The 18944-nt window shown below is 49.2% G+C and overlaps 1 protein-coding gene and 1 non-coding gene across 2 annotated transcripts in view; one reads left to right on the top strand and one right to left on the bottom strand.

The window, feature by feature from the left end:
* LOC144827554 (uncharacterized) overlaps window positions 1-18574 on the top strand; it is a 324901-nt gene extending 306327 nt beyond the window's left edge. The window contains exon 7 of the mRNA XM_078685816.1: window positions 17523-18574. Within this exon, the coding sequence (XP_078541942.1) occupies window positions 17523-17700 (178 nt within the window). The 3' untranslated portion in view covers window positions 17701-18574. The remainder of the gene's footprint in view (window positions 1-17522) is intronic.
* TRNAV-AAC (transfer RNA valine (anticodon AAC)) lies at window positions 7905-7977 on the bottom strand. Its single transcript has one exon. It is a non-coding gene; the product is annotated as a tRNA-Val (tRNA).
* Window positions 18575-18944: the final 370 nt, after the last annotated feature.

The following is an 18944-nucleotide window of genomic DNA, read 5'->3' as shown; positions in this document are numbered from 1 at the left end:
CTTTGCTCATCGGGTGGATTGCCCCCATTGCGGAGGCGTGGACGTGTGGTGCGGTTCTGGAGTGCGCCTTGCAGCTTCCGGCGGCCACTGTTGGAGACAGCTGTCTGACGATCTTCTGGGTACAAGTTCAAATTGAGGGTTAATTTGCATCTAAATGATGCAACCCTTGTCTCGATTGTTCCGACCTCTGAATACGGGAACGGTTGATTTGCTCGGCAGCATGGTTTGGTGCAGGGGTGGAGCGTATGCCGTGCTGGCGGGGAGACGGGTTTTCAAGCCCTCCTTGAGCCACGTGTGTTTTGGTAACGGCCTTGCAGGCCTCCTTGTAGTTGTGGACTGGTGTTCAGGTTGGGGGTTTACTTGCATCAAAGTGGTACAACCCTTGCCTTGATTGATCCGGCCTCTGAATGCAAGTTCAAGTTGAGAGGTTTGTTTGGATCGAAATGGAGCAACACTTGCCTCGATTGTTCTGACCTCTGAATGCAGGAACATTTGGTTTGCTCGGCAGCATGGTTTGGTGCAGGGGTAGAGTGTATGCCGTGCTTGCAAGGAGACTGGTGTTCGAACTCTCCTTGAGCCACGTGTGTTTTGGTAACGGCTTTTCAAGCCTCCTTGTAGTTGGGAACTGGTGTTCAAATTGTGGTTTATTTGCATTTAAATGATGCAACCTTATATAACTCTTGGCAGACAAACTTTTGGGAATAACAGGAAAACGATTCAGGGAGATCTCTGAATGTAACTTGAAGAGTAGTGTGAAATACGAGGGATAGGACTGTTGCGGTAATAACACAATTTATTAAGGTGGGACCACGCGAAGTGAGTGACTCGGAGGGGAACATCCGCGCCGGTCGGCGCGCATGAAATTTACAAATGAAACCATCCAGTAGTGTGTTCCATATGCCACGACTATCTGATGTGCACTCTAAGGTGGTCGGGCAGGGCACAAGTCCAAAAATAGGATGTGGGGGGGACGCGCGCACCGGAAGTGATGTCACAACAGGAAATGACGTCACAAAAGGTTTCCGTCTGTTTTGTGTAAAGTTCGGCTGGTCAGTTTGTATGAACATTGCGGTCAGTTACTACAGCGCTCTTTTCGGCCTGTCTGTTTAAATGCTGCTTTGATTCTATACCGCTCTTTGAAGCGAGTTTGTGTGAATTCCGTTTGGTGTGAATTCCGCTTGGTTTCTTCAACGCTCTTCGGGGCACCGTTTGCATGAACGTTGCTGTCTGCTTCTGCAAAGTTCCCTAACGGGCACAGTTTGTATATACAGCGTGTGGCCTGCTCCTTGAAGCCGGTGTGAGACACCAGGTAAAATGATGAGTGCTTACAGGCTGACTTACGACGCCCGAGCCTCACACGGCCTGTGTGGAGGCGTTATTCCTTTCATTCTCGCCACTGTGCTCAATTTGCTTGCACTAACACGCTCATTACCTATTAATACACAAACCAGCTACGTCTTCATTACCTATTAATACATAAACCAGCTACGTCTTTTAAAAGACACTGTAGCAGGGATAGTACGTTCCGGCGTCATCGTTTCCCTTAAATTATTTGGATACAAAAACCCCTTCCATCAATGCAGATACAAGTAGATGGATTACAACTCGAAATGAAGTATCCCGCTTTCCCAGCGAGGAGGAGCTAAACTCTCGGGGGTGGGTGTCTCGTTATGATAAGGCGGCTCTGCGACCAGCTTGCTATAGATGTACCTGACCTTAACACATGGACTTGTTGTTTCTTCCCACATGTTTGGATAGTGCATATTGTGATACATTTGGCCGCACTGGCACGCTGTGTATCTATATGCGTGCGTGGGTGCATCAGCTCAGTGCCTGCACTGCGTCTGCCCGGAAGCCTGCTTTGTCAATTGAGTGCACTCTTCCGGTAAACGTTGACACCGCTTTGAGATTATAACATTAGGGAAGGTCAACGCAGGCCCATAGTCACATCAGGGCCACATGAAGTCTCCCGCCCCCTGGTTCCCCAAACATGCAAAATAATGCACAGACAACGTATTAGTTTGGGAAACAATTGCTGCAGGTTTATTTACATACAACATATGTAATGATGGTGGGTGAAGATTACGGGCGATCCCGGGCAGGCTGCCTTCTCGCCACCTGCCCGCCTGTTGAGCCAAACAGCACAGTGGCAAAGCACCCAACTGCTGTATTAATAAAATTATAACTACTGACACGCCCCCCTGTGGGGCGTGACTAGGCAAACCCCCGGTTGCACAGGCCCACAACCGCCCGAAGGACTACTGGGGCGCCGACACGAATTCCTGCACCTCCCATGAGGATACAGGTTAGGCTCTGGCACCCCTATGTGCCCGCTGAAGTACATCGTTTGCACCTCTCTTCTTCCGGATCGCCCAGTAACTCTGCCACAGCCTGTGCGGTGGTACCCGCTGCCGCACAGGCCCCCCCACCACTGCTACTCCTCATTACCTGCAACCTCTGCTCATAAAGCTTCTTAAAAACTAGGAGGAACAGGTCAAAGCCTGCGGGCGTGAGATAACACCATCCTCCACGAGGTAACATTTGACCTCGTCCTGAAACATCTTGTGTTTGCTGGATCCCAGGCCCCTCCGTTGGGGGAAACCTTTCACGGCCCCCACCACTTTGATTTTAGGGAAACCTGAACCTTGCTCTGGAGAGCATTTAAACGGCTAAGAACAAGACCACAGCAACAGGGGAGCGGTGGACACTGTCCACCTCGAAGCGACCAGATACTGACATGAACATTACATGCCTGAAGTCACCCAGGCCCCTCTGCCCCTACTCTGCCGACACCCCGGGTGTTAAGGCTATCCATCAAGGAGTAACCTAACTCGGTTACCTGAAGTCATACCCCTAACCTGGTTACCAGAAGTCATACTACCAGGAGAATGACAAAGGCTGAGGAGGGGCCAAACTGCTGAAGGTGCTTTGAATCGACAATAGGTGTTCCAGCACATGCCCAACAACTCAACCACATCCTTTCACCACGAGCGTCAGCAGGCAATACCCAGTAAGTAACTCCTGCTGTACGCCGTTCTCCGCAGACTTGGAGAAAGAGTGCTTATAATGACGCTTGTGCAGCTATACTCGAAAAAGCACAGGGGCATTGCAGGGATAAAACATATATACACGGGTATCAACAGCAGGCATCCCCTGCCCTCTCGGATTAGTCTGGAAGCGGCCTAGGCCACGCTACCTGTTGATAGCTTGTCTGAAGGATGACTAAGACCCCCCAAGGGATTGCTGGGACAGAAACAAAGTGCCCCAGAAAGATGCAGACCTGCAACATGACACGGCCGCTGACACCACAAGCCCTCTGAGAGTAGTCAGCAAGGACCCCAGGGGACAAATTCCCCTACAGCAATGGTGTAGACTGACCCAGGTCAGAAGGAATACCCATGAAAGAGCCCAAGAGATAAGGGGACCTCCCCTGCTGATAACATTCGTACAAAGCATCAGTAAACTATACCCAATGATGTACGACTACTGCCACAGCGCAGTTCTCAAACTTCAACTGAAACTGCTAGGTATACGCTGTGCAACAAAAGTCACGAAGGTTGCATACGCCTCCTGCGGTGCGCGTAGCATCTATTGGGATAGAACTTGCGAGGTAGACTGACATGTGATCTATAGTATTACCAAGGTAACAGCCGGGATCACAAGCCCCCCAGTTTAGCCAGACGGCTGCAAGTCCATGCTACCTCGAGGAAGCCTGTCTGATGACTACGACCCTCATAAGGGATATGATAAACTAAACCCAGGTGGGGGGGGGGAGGGGAGGGGGGGCACCAGGTTGGTGACATGGAAAGTCAGGCCAGCTTCTCACTTTGGGAGGGGCATAAAGGAATTTATAGCCCTCAGGCAGCCAGTGTGTATAACACTGTGCGTGATTCCCGGAGTACTGGGATGACGTTATACCCAAAAAATAAACTTTGTGTCCTAGCTGCCCAACAGGATGCAAGAGCCCAATCACTGTACAAGCCCGCACTGACCCGCTGCAATGCTGTCAGGGGGGGGGGGAGATCACAAAGCCCGGGAAGGGTGCCACGGTGCCAGGCCACCCTGTCTACTAACACACGGGGGGGCGCAGGCCGCCGAAACCGCCCCCACACGACAGAGGTCAGATTTGGTGTACGGCCCGAGCCCTAGGGCGCCCCGGCCAGAAGAAGGCATAGGGCGCCCCGGCCAGAAGAAGGCATAGGGTGGGGCCCAAAAGGTTCTTCTCTTAAAGGCACCTCCCAGCACTGCGGGCCCTCTCTCGTCTGAAGAGGAACTCAACATGAAAGAGGTCTCCTATACTAAGGGGGGGGGGGGGGGGGGTGGGCCCAAAAGGTTCTTCTCTTAAAGACACCTCCCAGCACTGCGGGCCCTCTCTCGTCTGAAGAGGAACTCAACATGAAAGAGGTCTCCTATACTAAAGGGGGGGGGGGGGTGGGCTCACATTGTTAACCCAAGGAAGGAGTCAGCCAGGTACCGAGAGTGCACTCTCTCTACCATAAGCATGCGACATATATAAGCATGCGTCACATAACTCTATGTCACAGTGGACAAGAGCATAGAGTGACTCCGCCGCCTACTGCATGAGAAAGGTGAAGTCGTGTGTCTTCAAGCTGACACGCAAGATTTCCCAACAAGGGACACTTCCACTGACACTACCTGACCTTTCCCCACCTTGGAGGCGGACCTACACTTCTAGTAATTCTACTTGCCCCGAGTGTGGAGGTATCTTCCCAGCAACCGGACAACTGTCAGGTGATCTTCTACCAGGGATAACTAGTAATCACATACCTTATCTAACCTCTTGCACCACTACGTGCTACTCAAGAAAAGATTGGTTACCTGACACACCAGCGGCACTAACGCCTGCGTAACCAAACACTCCTGGGTAGGCCTGTCCACCAGCCACCAATAAGAAATTAAACATCAGAAGTGGCCCACATACCCAACCAACAAAATTTAAACATCAAAAGGCTGATCACCCAGGGCACAACAATAGCAAATGTTCGGTGCCTTACCGATGATAAAGCTCATGGGTGCCGACACTGGGAAAGGCCAGAGCGCCGCTTATAGGCTGGAGAAGTGTGAGAGACAAGTGGCAGAGCGCCGTGGATGCACTAGAGGTGCCCACCAGGGCAAGTGCTTAAGAGAGTTAGCAACTTGTATGCAAAGACTACTCTTAGTCTAGAAAATTGGGTGGGGGGGGGGGGGCGGGGCATGCCCCAGCACACAGTGTGGAAGCAGGTGCCGGTGCAGCCAGGCCCAGGTAGCGACGAACTCGTTGTATGGACAAGACCAGGACCTGCGATGTTAATATAACCCCATGGGAAGGAGAGGTCCCATGCCACTAATCTATGCTCTTCCACACTACTGCTGATGTCTGTCTGCTTATCCACGGCTCCGGGATCTGACAGACAGCAATACTGTGCCAACAGTTAGGAGCACCTGCTGCTCCGTGGGATGTAGGGTCACCAGCCTGCAATGTTCCACTCATTTCGCTGAAAGGAGGGAACTGTTGAACCTCAGCCTGAGGCTGAACTGCCAACGACGCACTAGAAGGGGGCAGTCCCTAGAGGACTCCCATGTAAAATTACTCAAGAAGTGATTCAACAGCTGGCGGAGAACTAAGAAATAATTCTATTGTAGGGCTGAAGACAATCCTGTATACTGATGGCCACCAAGCATCTATACTTCAAATAGCACAGGGCCCATCATGCCTATCAGTGACCTCGAACACTTTGTCTGGGGGTTACTGGTGTGTAGTAAAGCTGAGATACCAACCAGGATTAAATTAACCCCCCATCTAAATTGACACTAAGCTGCAGATGCGGAAACTTGCAGACAGAATATAATGCTTGCGACAGACCTGTAAGTGGTACCAAATTGGAAGACTATAGCAATAGTACGCAAGTGAGCCGAGCAAGTGCACCCTTAACTCGCGTGCTCGCAATCAGAGGAACAACTAATACTCTGTAAAGCTTGAGGGTATGGCACTACTAAACAGGGGGGGCATGATAGGATGTAGATACATAGAAGCTGGAATCGCTTCTGGAGTCTGTAATGAACCCCTCACACCCTCCATCGTTGGTGTAACTGTCCTATTAAAATCCTGATGACGCTGGCAGGATATCCCATATTTTTCTTGGAATCGAGGGCCTGTCATCTGTCCCCTAAATGCCTCACATTGTAGTGGGATGGTTGGACAACTTATAGCAAGATACCCTTGTGGCCGGAAGTTGCACATTAACGTCAAATTCCCACTATGTCGGGCTCTCAAACAGGAGCAAGTTGGCGTACCGAGGCAATGAAATTTGAGAAGTTTCATAACGGCACATCCTACAAATAAACAAACCTGGTGACATTAGGCTTGAGCGCACACACCTGTTCCTAGGGATGTGAGAGGAAAGTACCACCGATGTGGGATGGTATTGTACTGCAGTAACAGGTATTGAAGGTGAGCACCGTCACGGCTGACACTCATTCAAAATCGCAAAGTGCCTTCCTTATAAATAGCTTGACAATTTCGAAAAACACGTACAAGGGAACAAATACCAGGAAGGATATTTCAGCCAACCAGAAGTAACTTACATATAATGTTTGTGTATTAGGCAAGTATTCGTTCCCAACTGGACGTAGGTGTGTTAGTAGTTTAGTTCCTCATCTGCACACTAAGAAAGACCCCTAGTAGATGAGATGTCGGGAGAATGAACAAGCAACTAGTGCACGTGATCGGCCTACCCTACTCGCTGAGATATGTAAGCCCACGAATAAAATTAATTATACACCGATTGGACTTAAGGATACCATGGCCCCATGGTGCTGGAAACAACAATTGGAGATGCGAACACAAAACAAAGTTACAGCCATAATGGCTTACCTCTCCCTGAAATATGCGTCGCCACGTGTTCAAACTGCCTAAGTCCCTTGTTAGTGCTACGAGATACATATGTCCGCCACTGCGCACGGATTAGGATAAGTAAACACACTGCGAAATCAATACCGAGTGTGAAAAGATGAAAGTCACTCAGATGGCCCTGAGGTAATATGGCCCAATGCTACTACTTATGAATGGACTCAAGCGACGAATTCGCGCCCGCAACAGTCTAACCGTCTCGCAGCATTGCGCAATGTCACGTTAAATTTAGATAAGTCACACGATAGGGCCTCGAGGTGCTATGGCACATAATACTGTACTCCAATTGTAAATACAGCCAAAACCACAAATTAGCACGTAGTCGGCTGAGCCCTCGCGCTCGAGTATCTAGTGCCACGTGCAAATTAAATCAGTCACACAATTGGGTCTAGATGTACTAAGGCCCAATCATACCATACCTCCTTGTAAATATGAACGACACAAACTAAACTGTGCACAGAATATGCTTACCCCTCGCGCTGAAAATGCCACGCAACGCGTTACATGAAGAATTAACACAAGTGGGCCGCGAGGTATTATGGCCCGATGATACTATGCTCCCACACATTTACGCGCGTAATGTGCTGAACCCCCGCACTCACATCTAATGCCACGTGAAATTAAATCAGACCTGCAATGAACAAATTAGCGCCCGTAAGGCTTATCCATCGCACTGGATTAAATATGGGCCCCATTAAAACCATGGCGCACGGAAAGGCATATCCCTCCTGCTGCCAACGCCATGACACTTGTAAATCTGCATAAAACACCTCTTTTTGTGGCCACCGAGCGATTGCATCAATGCACTCAAATCTCATGCACAGGGCTCCCTCCTGAACCTGCCCCTCCTGCTTCGCCAGTATACTGACCTCCCGGAAGGGGGGTAGAAGCTGCTTGGCACCGCGAGGCGCCGGGGGTGCGGAACGGGCAAGCATGAAGCGATCTGAGCCTGCAATCGTGAAGAAATGGCACATTGAAAGCAGCCAACGCTCAGTGTTACTGCCAGGTCTCGAACCGGGGACCTTTCGCGTGTTAAGCGAACATGATGACCACTACACTACAGAAACGACCTTGCTGCTTGAAAGCGTCCCCACCAACTGATACTGCTGCATGAGGCCTGAAGCAGCGACCACCTGCAGTGTAGCCCAACCCACCCGACCAGCTACCGATATTACGACACCCGGCTGCCCGTGCAACCAGCCGCCGAACACCAGCCGGACCCGGCAGGTGAAGCCGGCTTAACCCATCGCGCCACACACCACCAATTAAGACAATCATTTACGTGTTCACGAGAACATGAATAGCGGCGTCATAGCCGCGACTCCCATCGATTCCGGGGCCCGATGCTCAATGCCGCCGGATCCCGTAGTGGCACCGGAGCATGGGGGTGTGGAAATGTAGCTGTGAAAAATTACTTGTTTTCACCCAACGTGGGGCTCGCACCTATGGCCCTGAGATTAAGGGTCTCATGCTCCACCGACTGAGCTAGCCTGACGTGAAAATAAAGCGGGGCATGGTAGTCGCACAGGTACCAAAGGAATTGCCGATATCCGGCCTGCGACATCAGCACGGGAGACAGCATACACTACTGACCCCAATGGCTGTCCGCCACGTGCAAAGCGTGATAAACAAATCCCCTGCCGAAACAAAATCTTAAACGGCACGCAAACCCGGACATGGCGACATCACACACCGAGACCGCCCACCACATGGCAAGCAACAGGGGAGGGGGGGGTGCTAGGTTATGCAACAAAATACTCGGTTTCAGCAAGCATAACAGGCCAGAGAACGTCAAAGATTACCTGCCCCACACAAAATAACCGCCCACCCTACGTGGTATATATCAATAGGATAAGCCATCGCATGTAACAATACCATAAATGAAATAATCGATAACATGCATACAATGTCCAGCAATTTCCAATTACAGTATGGCTGTCGGCACACATCCCCCACCTACACAGAACAATGCGGTTCCAGGAATGTTTAGCGTTGCCCCGCCAAGATTATGCTCGGTGACCCCCTTTACCAACCATCTCCTCACAAAATAGACACAATCGCAAAGCCCCCAAAGATACACGACACTGTCGACAAGCTGCACTTCGACGATGCGCGGTTTTCAATTGAGGCCCACACGGAGGATATGGGGGGGGGGGGGGGGTGACGGGATTTCTAGGGACCATCAGAGTCCACTCACGGTCACTGCCTGAGTGACGAAGACGGCAAGCTCAAGGCCCGGGCCGCGACAATAGTATGCGCCCAGCACATGTGCAGACACCTAGTCCCCTCGCACTCTGGTACAGGCGGCAACCCGCCAGCGGAAGACATTCTCCCTCCTATGGGACCCAACTGAGGGCCAGTCGAGCTGCCCGGCTCACAAAGGATATAGGAGAGGGGGAGGGAGGCACATCACCCCCAATGGCCAGCCAGACGGCCTCGTGGGCTAACCGGTCTCGCCCGCACCCAGCGAGAGAGTGCGGGAGGGGGGAAATAAAACCTTTGAAATTTTCCCACCTTGGGATAATTCTACAGCATTGGCAGGATTCGAACCCTGGTCTGTGAGGGCTGTACACACCAAAGGTACGAGACTTTCCTTTGAGCTATAGCTCATTGGTCTCGTCGCCGCGTCGTTTGCCGCCCCTGAAAGGAAGGAAAACCACTGCAAAAGTTGGCCCCCCCACCGCACGCAGTTAAGGCGGGGGGGGGGTCGGAGAGGGGAAGAAAGCGCCACCACAGAGGTAGGGCGAGGATCGGCCAACGCACCGGGTAGCCCGCATGGGGGCACTCTGTCAGCGCGGTCGCGAAAGCCGCGGCGGGACCGACGGAAATACCGGCCGGCCCGCTAAACCCCACCCGCCGTGAGGGGGGGGGGGGCAAGGACGGAGACCACATCGGGAACCGGACGTCCCCCCCCACAGCAGCCCACGCGTAATGGGCCGCCTCGCCAGGCTCGCGACTCAAGGAGGAGCAGGCGGAGGGGAAGGGGGGGAATTATAGGCCGGGCAAGGCCTTGCTCACCTTAAAAAGAGTGTCCCGAAGAGAACCGATGGCGTCCGGGGCGGCAAAGAGGCCCTCCAACGTGGTGCGGCAACCTAAGTACCCACGGAGGCCCCTCCCTGCCGCCCCCGGACGAGACTCGCGTCCAGCCGCCTCCTCAAACCAGTGAGGAGGGGAGGCTAACAACTTCCTGGGGGCGGGTCAGCCCTCCGTGACTATTGGCCCGCCCTCTCAATGGCCACTGCGTGGCCTCGGGCAGGCGCATTCTCAACGTGTTCTAGTTATCACTATTTTTAAAGGCTAGACAAGAGGAATACACCCCAAGGCCTCAAGGATGAAAAGGCGTCTAGCCCGGGTGATGCTTAATTTCAAAACACAAACTCGCGTTAGTCTTATCACATTCCTATTTCCGGTTCATGAGCTTTCAATTGCAGGATCTCCTTTCGGGTCCAGGGAGCGTAGGTTAAAACAATGGTAAAAAAATTATATTCAATTGCAAGATCTCCTTTCGGGCCCAGGGAGCGTAGCTTAAAACAATGGTAAAAGATTTTATTGAGCCCTCCAGTTTGCAGGCGTTTAAGCTAAGCCTCAGCAGAGCCCCTTATTACTGGTATGAGAACGCAACACTTATTATTTATTAAAAAGTGAGATAAAAAGTCGGGGATATAAGTAGGACGTTTGGAAGCACGTGCTGAGAGGGGTACCTATCTGGTTTTCTAATTTTGTCCTCACGATCGGGGCGACAATAATTTACCCGGCAGCACTGCCTCCTTTCTCTGCCTCTGATTTTAGTCAAACGAGTCCCGTCCAAGTTCATTCACAGTCTTACCATTTAAGACATGGGGCATCCGAAATATTGTGCCAACAACGCCATAATTGTTGCGTATTTGCATTACGCAGCAAACAATCACGATAAGACAATAGCCCCGACCACTGGTAGGTGTATTTTACCTATTTTATTATATATATGGACGCAGTGACTTAAGCAGGAAAATATCAGTTTGGAGTCACACTTTGGGATGCTCAACATTGCTTCGTTGCGTCAAAGGGGGAGTCAAGCAAGAGACGAGCCTAGAACTAGCACTGGCTAATAGCCCGAGCAAGTACAAGTTTTGGAAATATTTGGCATGCAAATCATGCAACAAAGTTCATGCTCTACTGAATACAGTGCTGCAAAATTCAGTCTAATCCGTTAAAACGCTTAAGCATGTCACCACTACGTCAGTTTATAACTCTGCAGTTAGAAGGGGCAATTCTGGGGAATATGGGCGGAAGGGCAAGGCAATGACAAATATAGCAGTCTGCAGAAACTCGCAGAATCTATGCTCTCCCCAAGGCGGTTAGGGACGGGCCAGTCTGGGCACGGGCGCCCTTGCCCCGGTCCGGGATTACTTATACCGGTGCGCGCACTGAGAACTGCCCAGGCCAAAGAAGGTCTTACCTATTCGGGGCGTTTAGGGGTAATATGCAAGGGGGGGACACCGCGGGAATGAACGGAGGGAAGCGGAAGGAATGGAAAACATGCATTAGGGGTGTGGTAGGCGAACGAATTTAACTAACAATCCTAAACAGGCTGCCAATGGAAAGTCCATGTCTGAACTCTCTGTCCTTTGCGCTTCAGGTCACTATGCCATGCACCTTTATACATGAAAATAATTCTTTATTTATTATTAACTGTGCAGTTGTATATAGCGCAAACATGTCCCAAAAGCATTGGAACGCCTACATGGGCAACAGTTGCGTTGCACAAGGTCACATTCATATTTAGGGAAGGCGCAGGGACAGGGAGTGATTGGCCCAGAATAATAGGAGGTGTACGTGTCACTGAGGCTCGCACCTCGGCTTCCCAGCTCCAAAGCGCCAAACTAGCAGGCAGACTTTCCTTTTATAGGAGTAATGGCGGGCGTTTGATACACAGATCGTTACCTGATTCTTTTATGCCACTTGTATAGCGGTATCCCGAGCGCGACAAAGGCTCAGACCAGGAGGAGTGTAGCCCTATACACAGCCTGTGCTCCCCGTATGAACTCGTCTCTAGCTTTGGGAAGTTATAGTAATTAAATTACATTGTATCATTATCAGTAAGAAGGATACACTTGCAACAGTTCTATGGGAGGAGTTAAAGAATCAGTAAGAAAAAATACATAAGATATATCATAAGTAAAGTGGCCTCAACGCACCCAGATCTTAAGTACAAAGAATTCAGTAAATTCAATGATAAATTCAGCATATATCTGCCTCTTAAAGAGTGAGAAAGAGGGTTAGGGAGCTCTCAAGTATTAGAGCAAAGACAATAACGACATTCAGGCGGTGCATCACGGCATCATTTTACACTGAAATGTGTCGGCGCAAACATGATTTGGCACGATAGGAGAATAAGAAAAAGTAAAACAATGTTCTCACGTGCAGGCGGGTAAAACAACACTGCCTTGGCCCTCGTGCCCCCCTCGTGCCTTTCAAGGTGGCTCTTGGAGAAAAGGTGACTGGCTGCACCGGCTGGTGAGGAATTTTTCCAATTTTGTGCGGGCCAACCTGCAGCATCCTTTAAGTTTGCTAATTTTAAAGAATAATTTCATAGCACTTTGAAAGAGTTTGTCTCTAATTCGGCTTAGGTTGTTCGGCGAATAGTGCTAGCTATTTTCGCCTTCATGGTTAACTGAGTGGGATAATTTGCAATCTCTTACAGGGAACATGTTTATTCTAAAGTAATACCTTTTGGGCAAAATCGCCCAGAGTCCATGCTGCGCGCTTGGTTCTGTTACCTTGATCAATACATGGTCACGGCTGAATTTGCTTGTATATGAAGGGACAGGTGATCGATCTCTGTCACAAAATCTGGCGTGAATCTGTGAGCAGAGTTTGGTTTCAAGTATAGAATTAATAAACCAACCAAGGTACCAGAAGGGCAGTGTAAGATGTGAGCTTAGTCCAAAGATAACAAGATGCCGGTGCATGGGCGGTCTCCTTAAGCCCTCTCGGGGGAGTGACAGCAAGGATGACAAGCGCTGTCTCTATGCTGGCTATCACCCCACCTATCAGTACTACTCCCAATTAAAACACTTATGCATGTTCAAACATAGTTAAGAACACCGGACATGTTAACCAACCCTAAGCAAGTAACACATAGTTAATAAATACATTAATGGATCTGGTCAGCATGTCCCTCCTTAGTTAATTAGCAAAACAAACATACACATGGGAAAATTGATGCTGCAAACAAACATAAGTTAGTATAAAATAAATCAGTAAACACTTCAAGTACCTTGACAACACGTTAATGTATTTAAGAACACGCCACCACCTGGCGTATCTGGTGCACCGTGGGAAATAATATTCCTAGGCAGTGATGCATGGAAAACATGTGGCAAACAATGACAGTAGGGACGAACACAAGGAACATTAATAAGAGCTGAATTTTAATTAACAAATTGGGAAGAATATAGTAGAGCAAAGTATATACTATTCGATAACAATAAATACACAATTTCTTACACACAGTTTTAATTATAAATACATGAAGTCACTGGGTCCTGGACGATATCGCAATTTTAGTCCGTTAACAGAATAGGGAGGCTCAGGAAATGATATGTTCCTGACTCTCGTCAAAAAGGGGAAAACAAATAAGAAAGGCGCACTCGGGGAATGTCCCGTCCTAACACCAGTGTAGGTCACTGGATATCCGCTATAAGTAATGTGGCAATGACTCCTTGCTTGGTGGTGCTCGCATACACTTGAAGCCCATTGTAATAAACACGCTATTTTGCGGGGTATAAGGGGCGTCCTTAAAGTAGCTAGCTCTTTGTTGCAGACAAATAGATTCAGCTACATATGGCGCAGCGGAACGAGGGCAATACCCTCAATCTGTCACAGGTTAAATTTCTTAAAAACAAGGGGCAAGAAATTGCAAAGAAACGCACATAGGTCCCAGTGCGCCCTCGGCGACAAAATGTTGAACGAGTGTGCCAACACCCTAGTCCACGCACTTCCTCGCACCACCTTATCAAAAATTGCAACATCAGCTGGAAGCGGTATAGAAGAAGTGTAGTTGTAGAATAGGTAAATTATTTACATTAATTTCATTAATGTCTGGCCACAATTGCTGCCCTGGGGCAACATTTAAGTGGGGGTTAGTCTGTCTCTAGCAGGAGAGCTCAGAAAACAGCTTCAGGCAGCGAAGGAAGTAAGGAAAATAGTAGTGTCCCTAGCTGCCCCGACATAGTGTAGGCCCCTGGTTAGGGCATTGCTTCAGCAACCCGGGGACTGACGAACACTCCGTCCAAAATAGGCATGCTATACCCCTATTAGATCTAAGGGAGGCGTTAGAAACAGCCGGTTGCAGATAGAGGAGAATAAAGGGCTAGGTAGTGGGGGCTCTGGGCGCAGCGGGTGCCACGCCCAGGGCTGTGGAAGAGGTACAAGGCGATCCCCATACAGGACAGGCGCAGGAACAGGACCTGAAGCCCCAGTGCGAAACGCACCGTGCTGAGTCCTACATAATCCAGGGGGCCCTTCTTGGGGACTTGGTTTCGACGGCGCCCCGTTAGTCCTTAGGGCGGTTGTAAGCCTGAGCAACCGGGGGCTTGCCGATAACGCCCCGCCTGGATGGAGAAGGTGTGAGTTGACTCTCCCTTGTCCGGAGGGTGGGGTGGGTGGACGATAGGTCCGCCGGTGGGAGGACTTCCTCCCAGGTACCACACCGGGCTATGGCCGCTGGTGTCCGCTTCTTTGGCTCAACTTCAGGCGCCCTGCAACAAGGGGTTGCGGGGTGTGGGGGTCGCCTGTCAGTTAACCCATTCAGTTATTTGTACTACAAATAAACCTGCAACTTCTTCATCCCAACATGCTTCTTGTCTGTGTGTCATTTGGTTTGGGGAGGTTGTGGGCAGAGGGTACCGATGGAACTACTATGCAGGATGCCCGCGGTCCCTGCAGGGGACCCCATAGGAGGGCAGACCCCGTAGTAGGGCCGTGGGGAGCCGCCTCCCATTTCCGTGGGTGGAGGTGGTGGGGGGCGTCACCAACTAAGGAAGGGGCGTCCCCCCTGGGACAGGTTTAAATGATCACCCCTCCCAACTCGCGCCATCTTTGCTGCTGTCCCCATCTCTAGTCGGTCGCTCGCTGCTCAGGCTGCCCCTCGCCGGCCATAGGGTCATTAGGCCTCCCACCCCCGCCCATCCCCCGACGGACGCGAGGCCCGCGCTCTTCAGCTCCCCTCCCTGCCGCTCACCCGCTGAAAAGGGGGGAAGTGGGAGGGGGGATTATTAATAATGTATTTATGTTTTCTATTGCTGCAGGAGGAGTTACAAGGCGATCCCCATACAGGACAGGCGCAGGAACAGGACCTGAAGCCCCAGTGCGAAACGCACCGTGCTGAGTCATACATAATCCAGGGGGCCCTTCTTGGGGACTTGGTTTCGACGGCGCCCCGTTAGTCCTTAGGGCGGTTGTAAGCCTGAGCAACCGGGGGCTTGCCGATAACGCCCCGCCTGGATGGAGAAGGTGTGAGTTGACTCTCCCTTGTCCGGAGGGTGGGGTGGGTGGACGATAGGTCCGCCGGTGGGAGGACTTCCTCCCAGGTACCACACCGGCTATGGCCGCTGGTGTCCGGTTCTTTGGCTCAACTTCAGGCGCCCTGCAACAAGGGGGTGTGGGGGTCGCCTGTCAGTTAACCCATTCAGTTATTTGTACTACAAATAAACCTGCAACTTCTTCATCCCAACATGCTTCTTGTCTGTGTGTCATTTGGTTTGGGGAGGTTGTGGGCAGAGGGTACCGATGGAACTACTATGCTGTCACTATCTGCCAGTGTCTTCTCCTTGGTGTTGGGCTCCTTCTGGCTGGAAATAACACAGAACCAAATGGAAGAGTGAGAAAAGATTTCCTAGTAACCCATTACCTCTTAAGTGCTGAGTCACAGAGATAGTCACTACCATTTGTGACTTTTACTTACGCATGTACATGTGTACATTACACTTCTATAACTCTTCCTAATGTACATACGTAAAACAGCTGCTCTGTCAATCACATATGAATTATGCATGCATAAACTACATCTTTATGTGGGCATAAATATTATTTGCTTCCTAAGACAAAAATTGGGAGTTATTAAAATGAGGTCCTTAATCTTTAAAGGGACACTGTTTGGACCTCGTTCACCACCCTTTCCAACCTCCATAGATTTTTTTGTGAATAAACACAGACTTTAGGGGGACGGTAGGGCAAGATGAGAAACTGCTTCAAAAGTGGCAGCAGCGTGCTGCAGATCACCATCGTCTTTACCTCCTGCATTCCCTCTTCCTTCTTGTGATTGGAAAAAGGACCCTTGGTATGGCATGGTCCAGCCACCCACTCCACTCACATTAAAAGAATAGCTCACTGACATTCTTTTGGTGCGAGGGGGGTGGACAGATGGAGACATAAGAAGGGATGTGGTCATCAAACCTCTGTGATGATGCCAGCGCCTGTTTGGATAGAAGAACACCTCAAATTTAAGAGTCATTTTTTTTCCTCCTCAGGAGCTGTACAATGTTTGACTTTATTGAAATTTTCAACGGGTCACTGTAATTGAGGATCGAATTAATTGTTAAAAAAGGAAATGCTCTTTTATTTGGTCTTATGTTAACAACAGATTCACCCCGTCTATACTCCGCTTTGGTTGCATGTATAAGTGTGCTGTCCTTTTGGTGTCCTTCGAGGGTGGGATGGGCAGATGTGCTCAATACCAGAAGCCTAAATTCACATTGACTGGAGCAGTGGAGCTATTTGCGATCTCGTCACCTCTTGGTGGCCTTTCACCACAAAACAACACAGAATTTGCCATTGCAGAAGGTCCTTTTTAGGCTGAGCCGGGCAGCGCATGCGCAGCTCTGCGAGGCATGCTGTTTTCAGGTAGGACTTGAAGTTCTGCCCACTTTCCGCCTATATTTTCTTTGACTTGAGTCATTGTCCACTGTAAACTGTGGCTGTTCATTGGTCAGTAAGCTTAGTATTCCCCCCTTAGTACCGCTTTGTCTTATTTTGTGACTTCCCATGGCGACACCCCCTGTTACATGTGTTGTTACTCAGTAGGCTTTATTTACCGCCTCCGGGCACTATTTTCTCATATAGCTTAGTCCTGTCTACTGTTGCATGCAGGACATGCTCTCTCCTGACGCTTTAAAAAAATATATTTATAGCACAAACACATTTGCAATAGGTTTCGCATTTGCGAGAGTTTAAGCTTTTGGCATTGTAAATGACAATGCCTTTTATTGATCTGGTTTGAAAACAAAGTCTAGATAAAAGGCAATGTCATTTTCAATGCCAGTAGCTCAAACTCTGGTAAATACAAGACATATTGCACTGCAAATGTTTGTTTCGATGTTCTAGGTCTCATTTACTAGTCGGAGAAGTCTTTCTGACTGTAAAAGTGCTTTTGGGAGCCATTCTGATTGGGGAATTGGAGGGGGTGTGAAGGAGGCGCTTCTCTTTTGTTTGTCAATGGAGGAACTAAATGCTGCACGGATTTGAACACAAATCTCAACAGTCTCTAAGCATAATTTTAGACGTGGTAGCACGATCACAACACTTTCTGGCACAAAAGTCTGACTCCCTTTGTTGGTCTCTGTCATTGCAGCATTCAGAAGAAGAACCTGGACCTGCACGTGCGCCGGCATCACACGGGCGAGGTGTTCAGCTGTGAGGTCTGCCAGTACTCTTCGCCGGACAGGCAACTTCTCCAGAAGCACGTCAGGAAGTACCACCTCACTTTGGATAAGTCAACCTCTGACGTACAGCCCTCAGGGGACACTTAGGTATATTCAGCAGGTGACTGTGTCAATAACACTTGAAATTGTGCTAAAGTGCTCATAAGTAGGCCTCATAGGTTTTAACATCACCAAGTGACTTTTATGTGGAGGCCATGGCGGTTTGTCTCTCCCAGTCAAGGTCATATTGACCTGTGACGTACAGCCTAGCGTAGACAGGTCAATATTGCTGCAGTGTCCTTAACGCTTGAGCTTGCCATCAAAGTCCCACAAAGTAAGCTTCATATATTTTAACATTTTAAAGTTACTTTTCATGTGGAGGCCTGCACTGTGGTGACACCAAGTTCATTTTGTCTCTGCTAGTCAAGGTCATACTGATCAGTTGAAAAACATTGTGTTCATCTTGTTTCGAGAACTTCTTGTCCAACGGCCCACTACACTTAGAAAGCGATTGGATGGTTCCTCCCTGTTATGAGAAACTGCAGATAAACAGGCATGTGGCAGGCAGACACATCGAGCATTCAGTAACCCGGAGGCCAGTGAATAAAGGAAGGACTTTCCCAACAGCAGGAGGTTACAGTAAATTGACCCGGAAGAGTTTGCTCGTGCTGATGGTGGTGAAAGCTGTCTCGTTTTGAAACAATGCATCCATGCTGGAAGGAGGGAAACAAGGACACAACATTCTTGAGAATCCAGATCCGTGATTCGTACCCCTTACGTTTGCTAAGAGAAGGCGTTTGGACAGCTGATTTAAATTCTTATAATTGTAAATAAGCTCAGAATTTTGTAAGCCAAAATATGTTTAGAAGTTTTATATTTAAATGTTTCGGAGCTGACTTGGATCAATAAATCGAATATACAATATCGAAATCGTAAGAAAGTTAATCTTCATAAAGGGACCCAATAAATACGATTTAGTTTTTACAATTCTCATTTTTTTTGATTCCCAACAAAAAAAGTTTTGTCTGCAGAATGTCAGTGGAACTGTGTTAATTGTCACAGGTTCGAATGGGGTGATACACAAGGAAACAATGTGCACGTTGTATTTGAATCCTAGGCTTTTGTTTAATATACAGTACGAAATGGTACAGTTTTAGAAATGATCTAAAATTCTGCTAAAGTGCACAAAGCATTCTATCATAAAGGGGAAGAGCTAGTCTATGATATATCTCTAAATGAGAATACATACTTACATGGTACACCCTTTGACTTTTAACAAGTGGCTTCTGAGAGCACAGATCACAATGTAGAGATTCTTTCAGATAGGTCGTTTGTTTAACCAGCTTCAGGTG

The sequence above is a fragment of the Lissotriton helveticus genome, chromosome 4_1 (genome assembly GCF_964261635.1).
Source record: "Lissotriton helveticus chromosome 4_1, aLisHel1.1, whole genome shotgun sequence".
Taxonomy (NCBI): Eukaryota; Metazoa; Chordata; class Amphibia; order Caudata; family Salamandridae; genus Lissotriton; species Lissotriton helveticus.
Note: the sequence above shows the minus strand (reverse complement) of the source record. Positions and strands in the feature narration are given on the sequence as shown.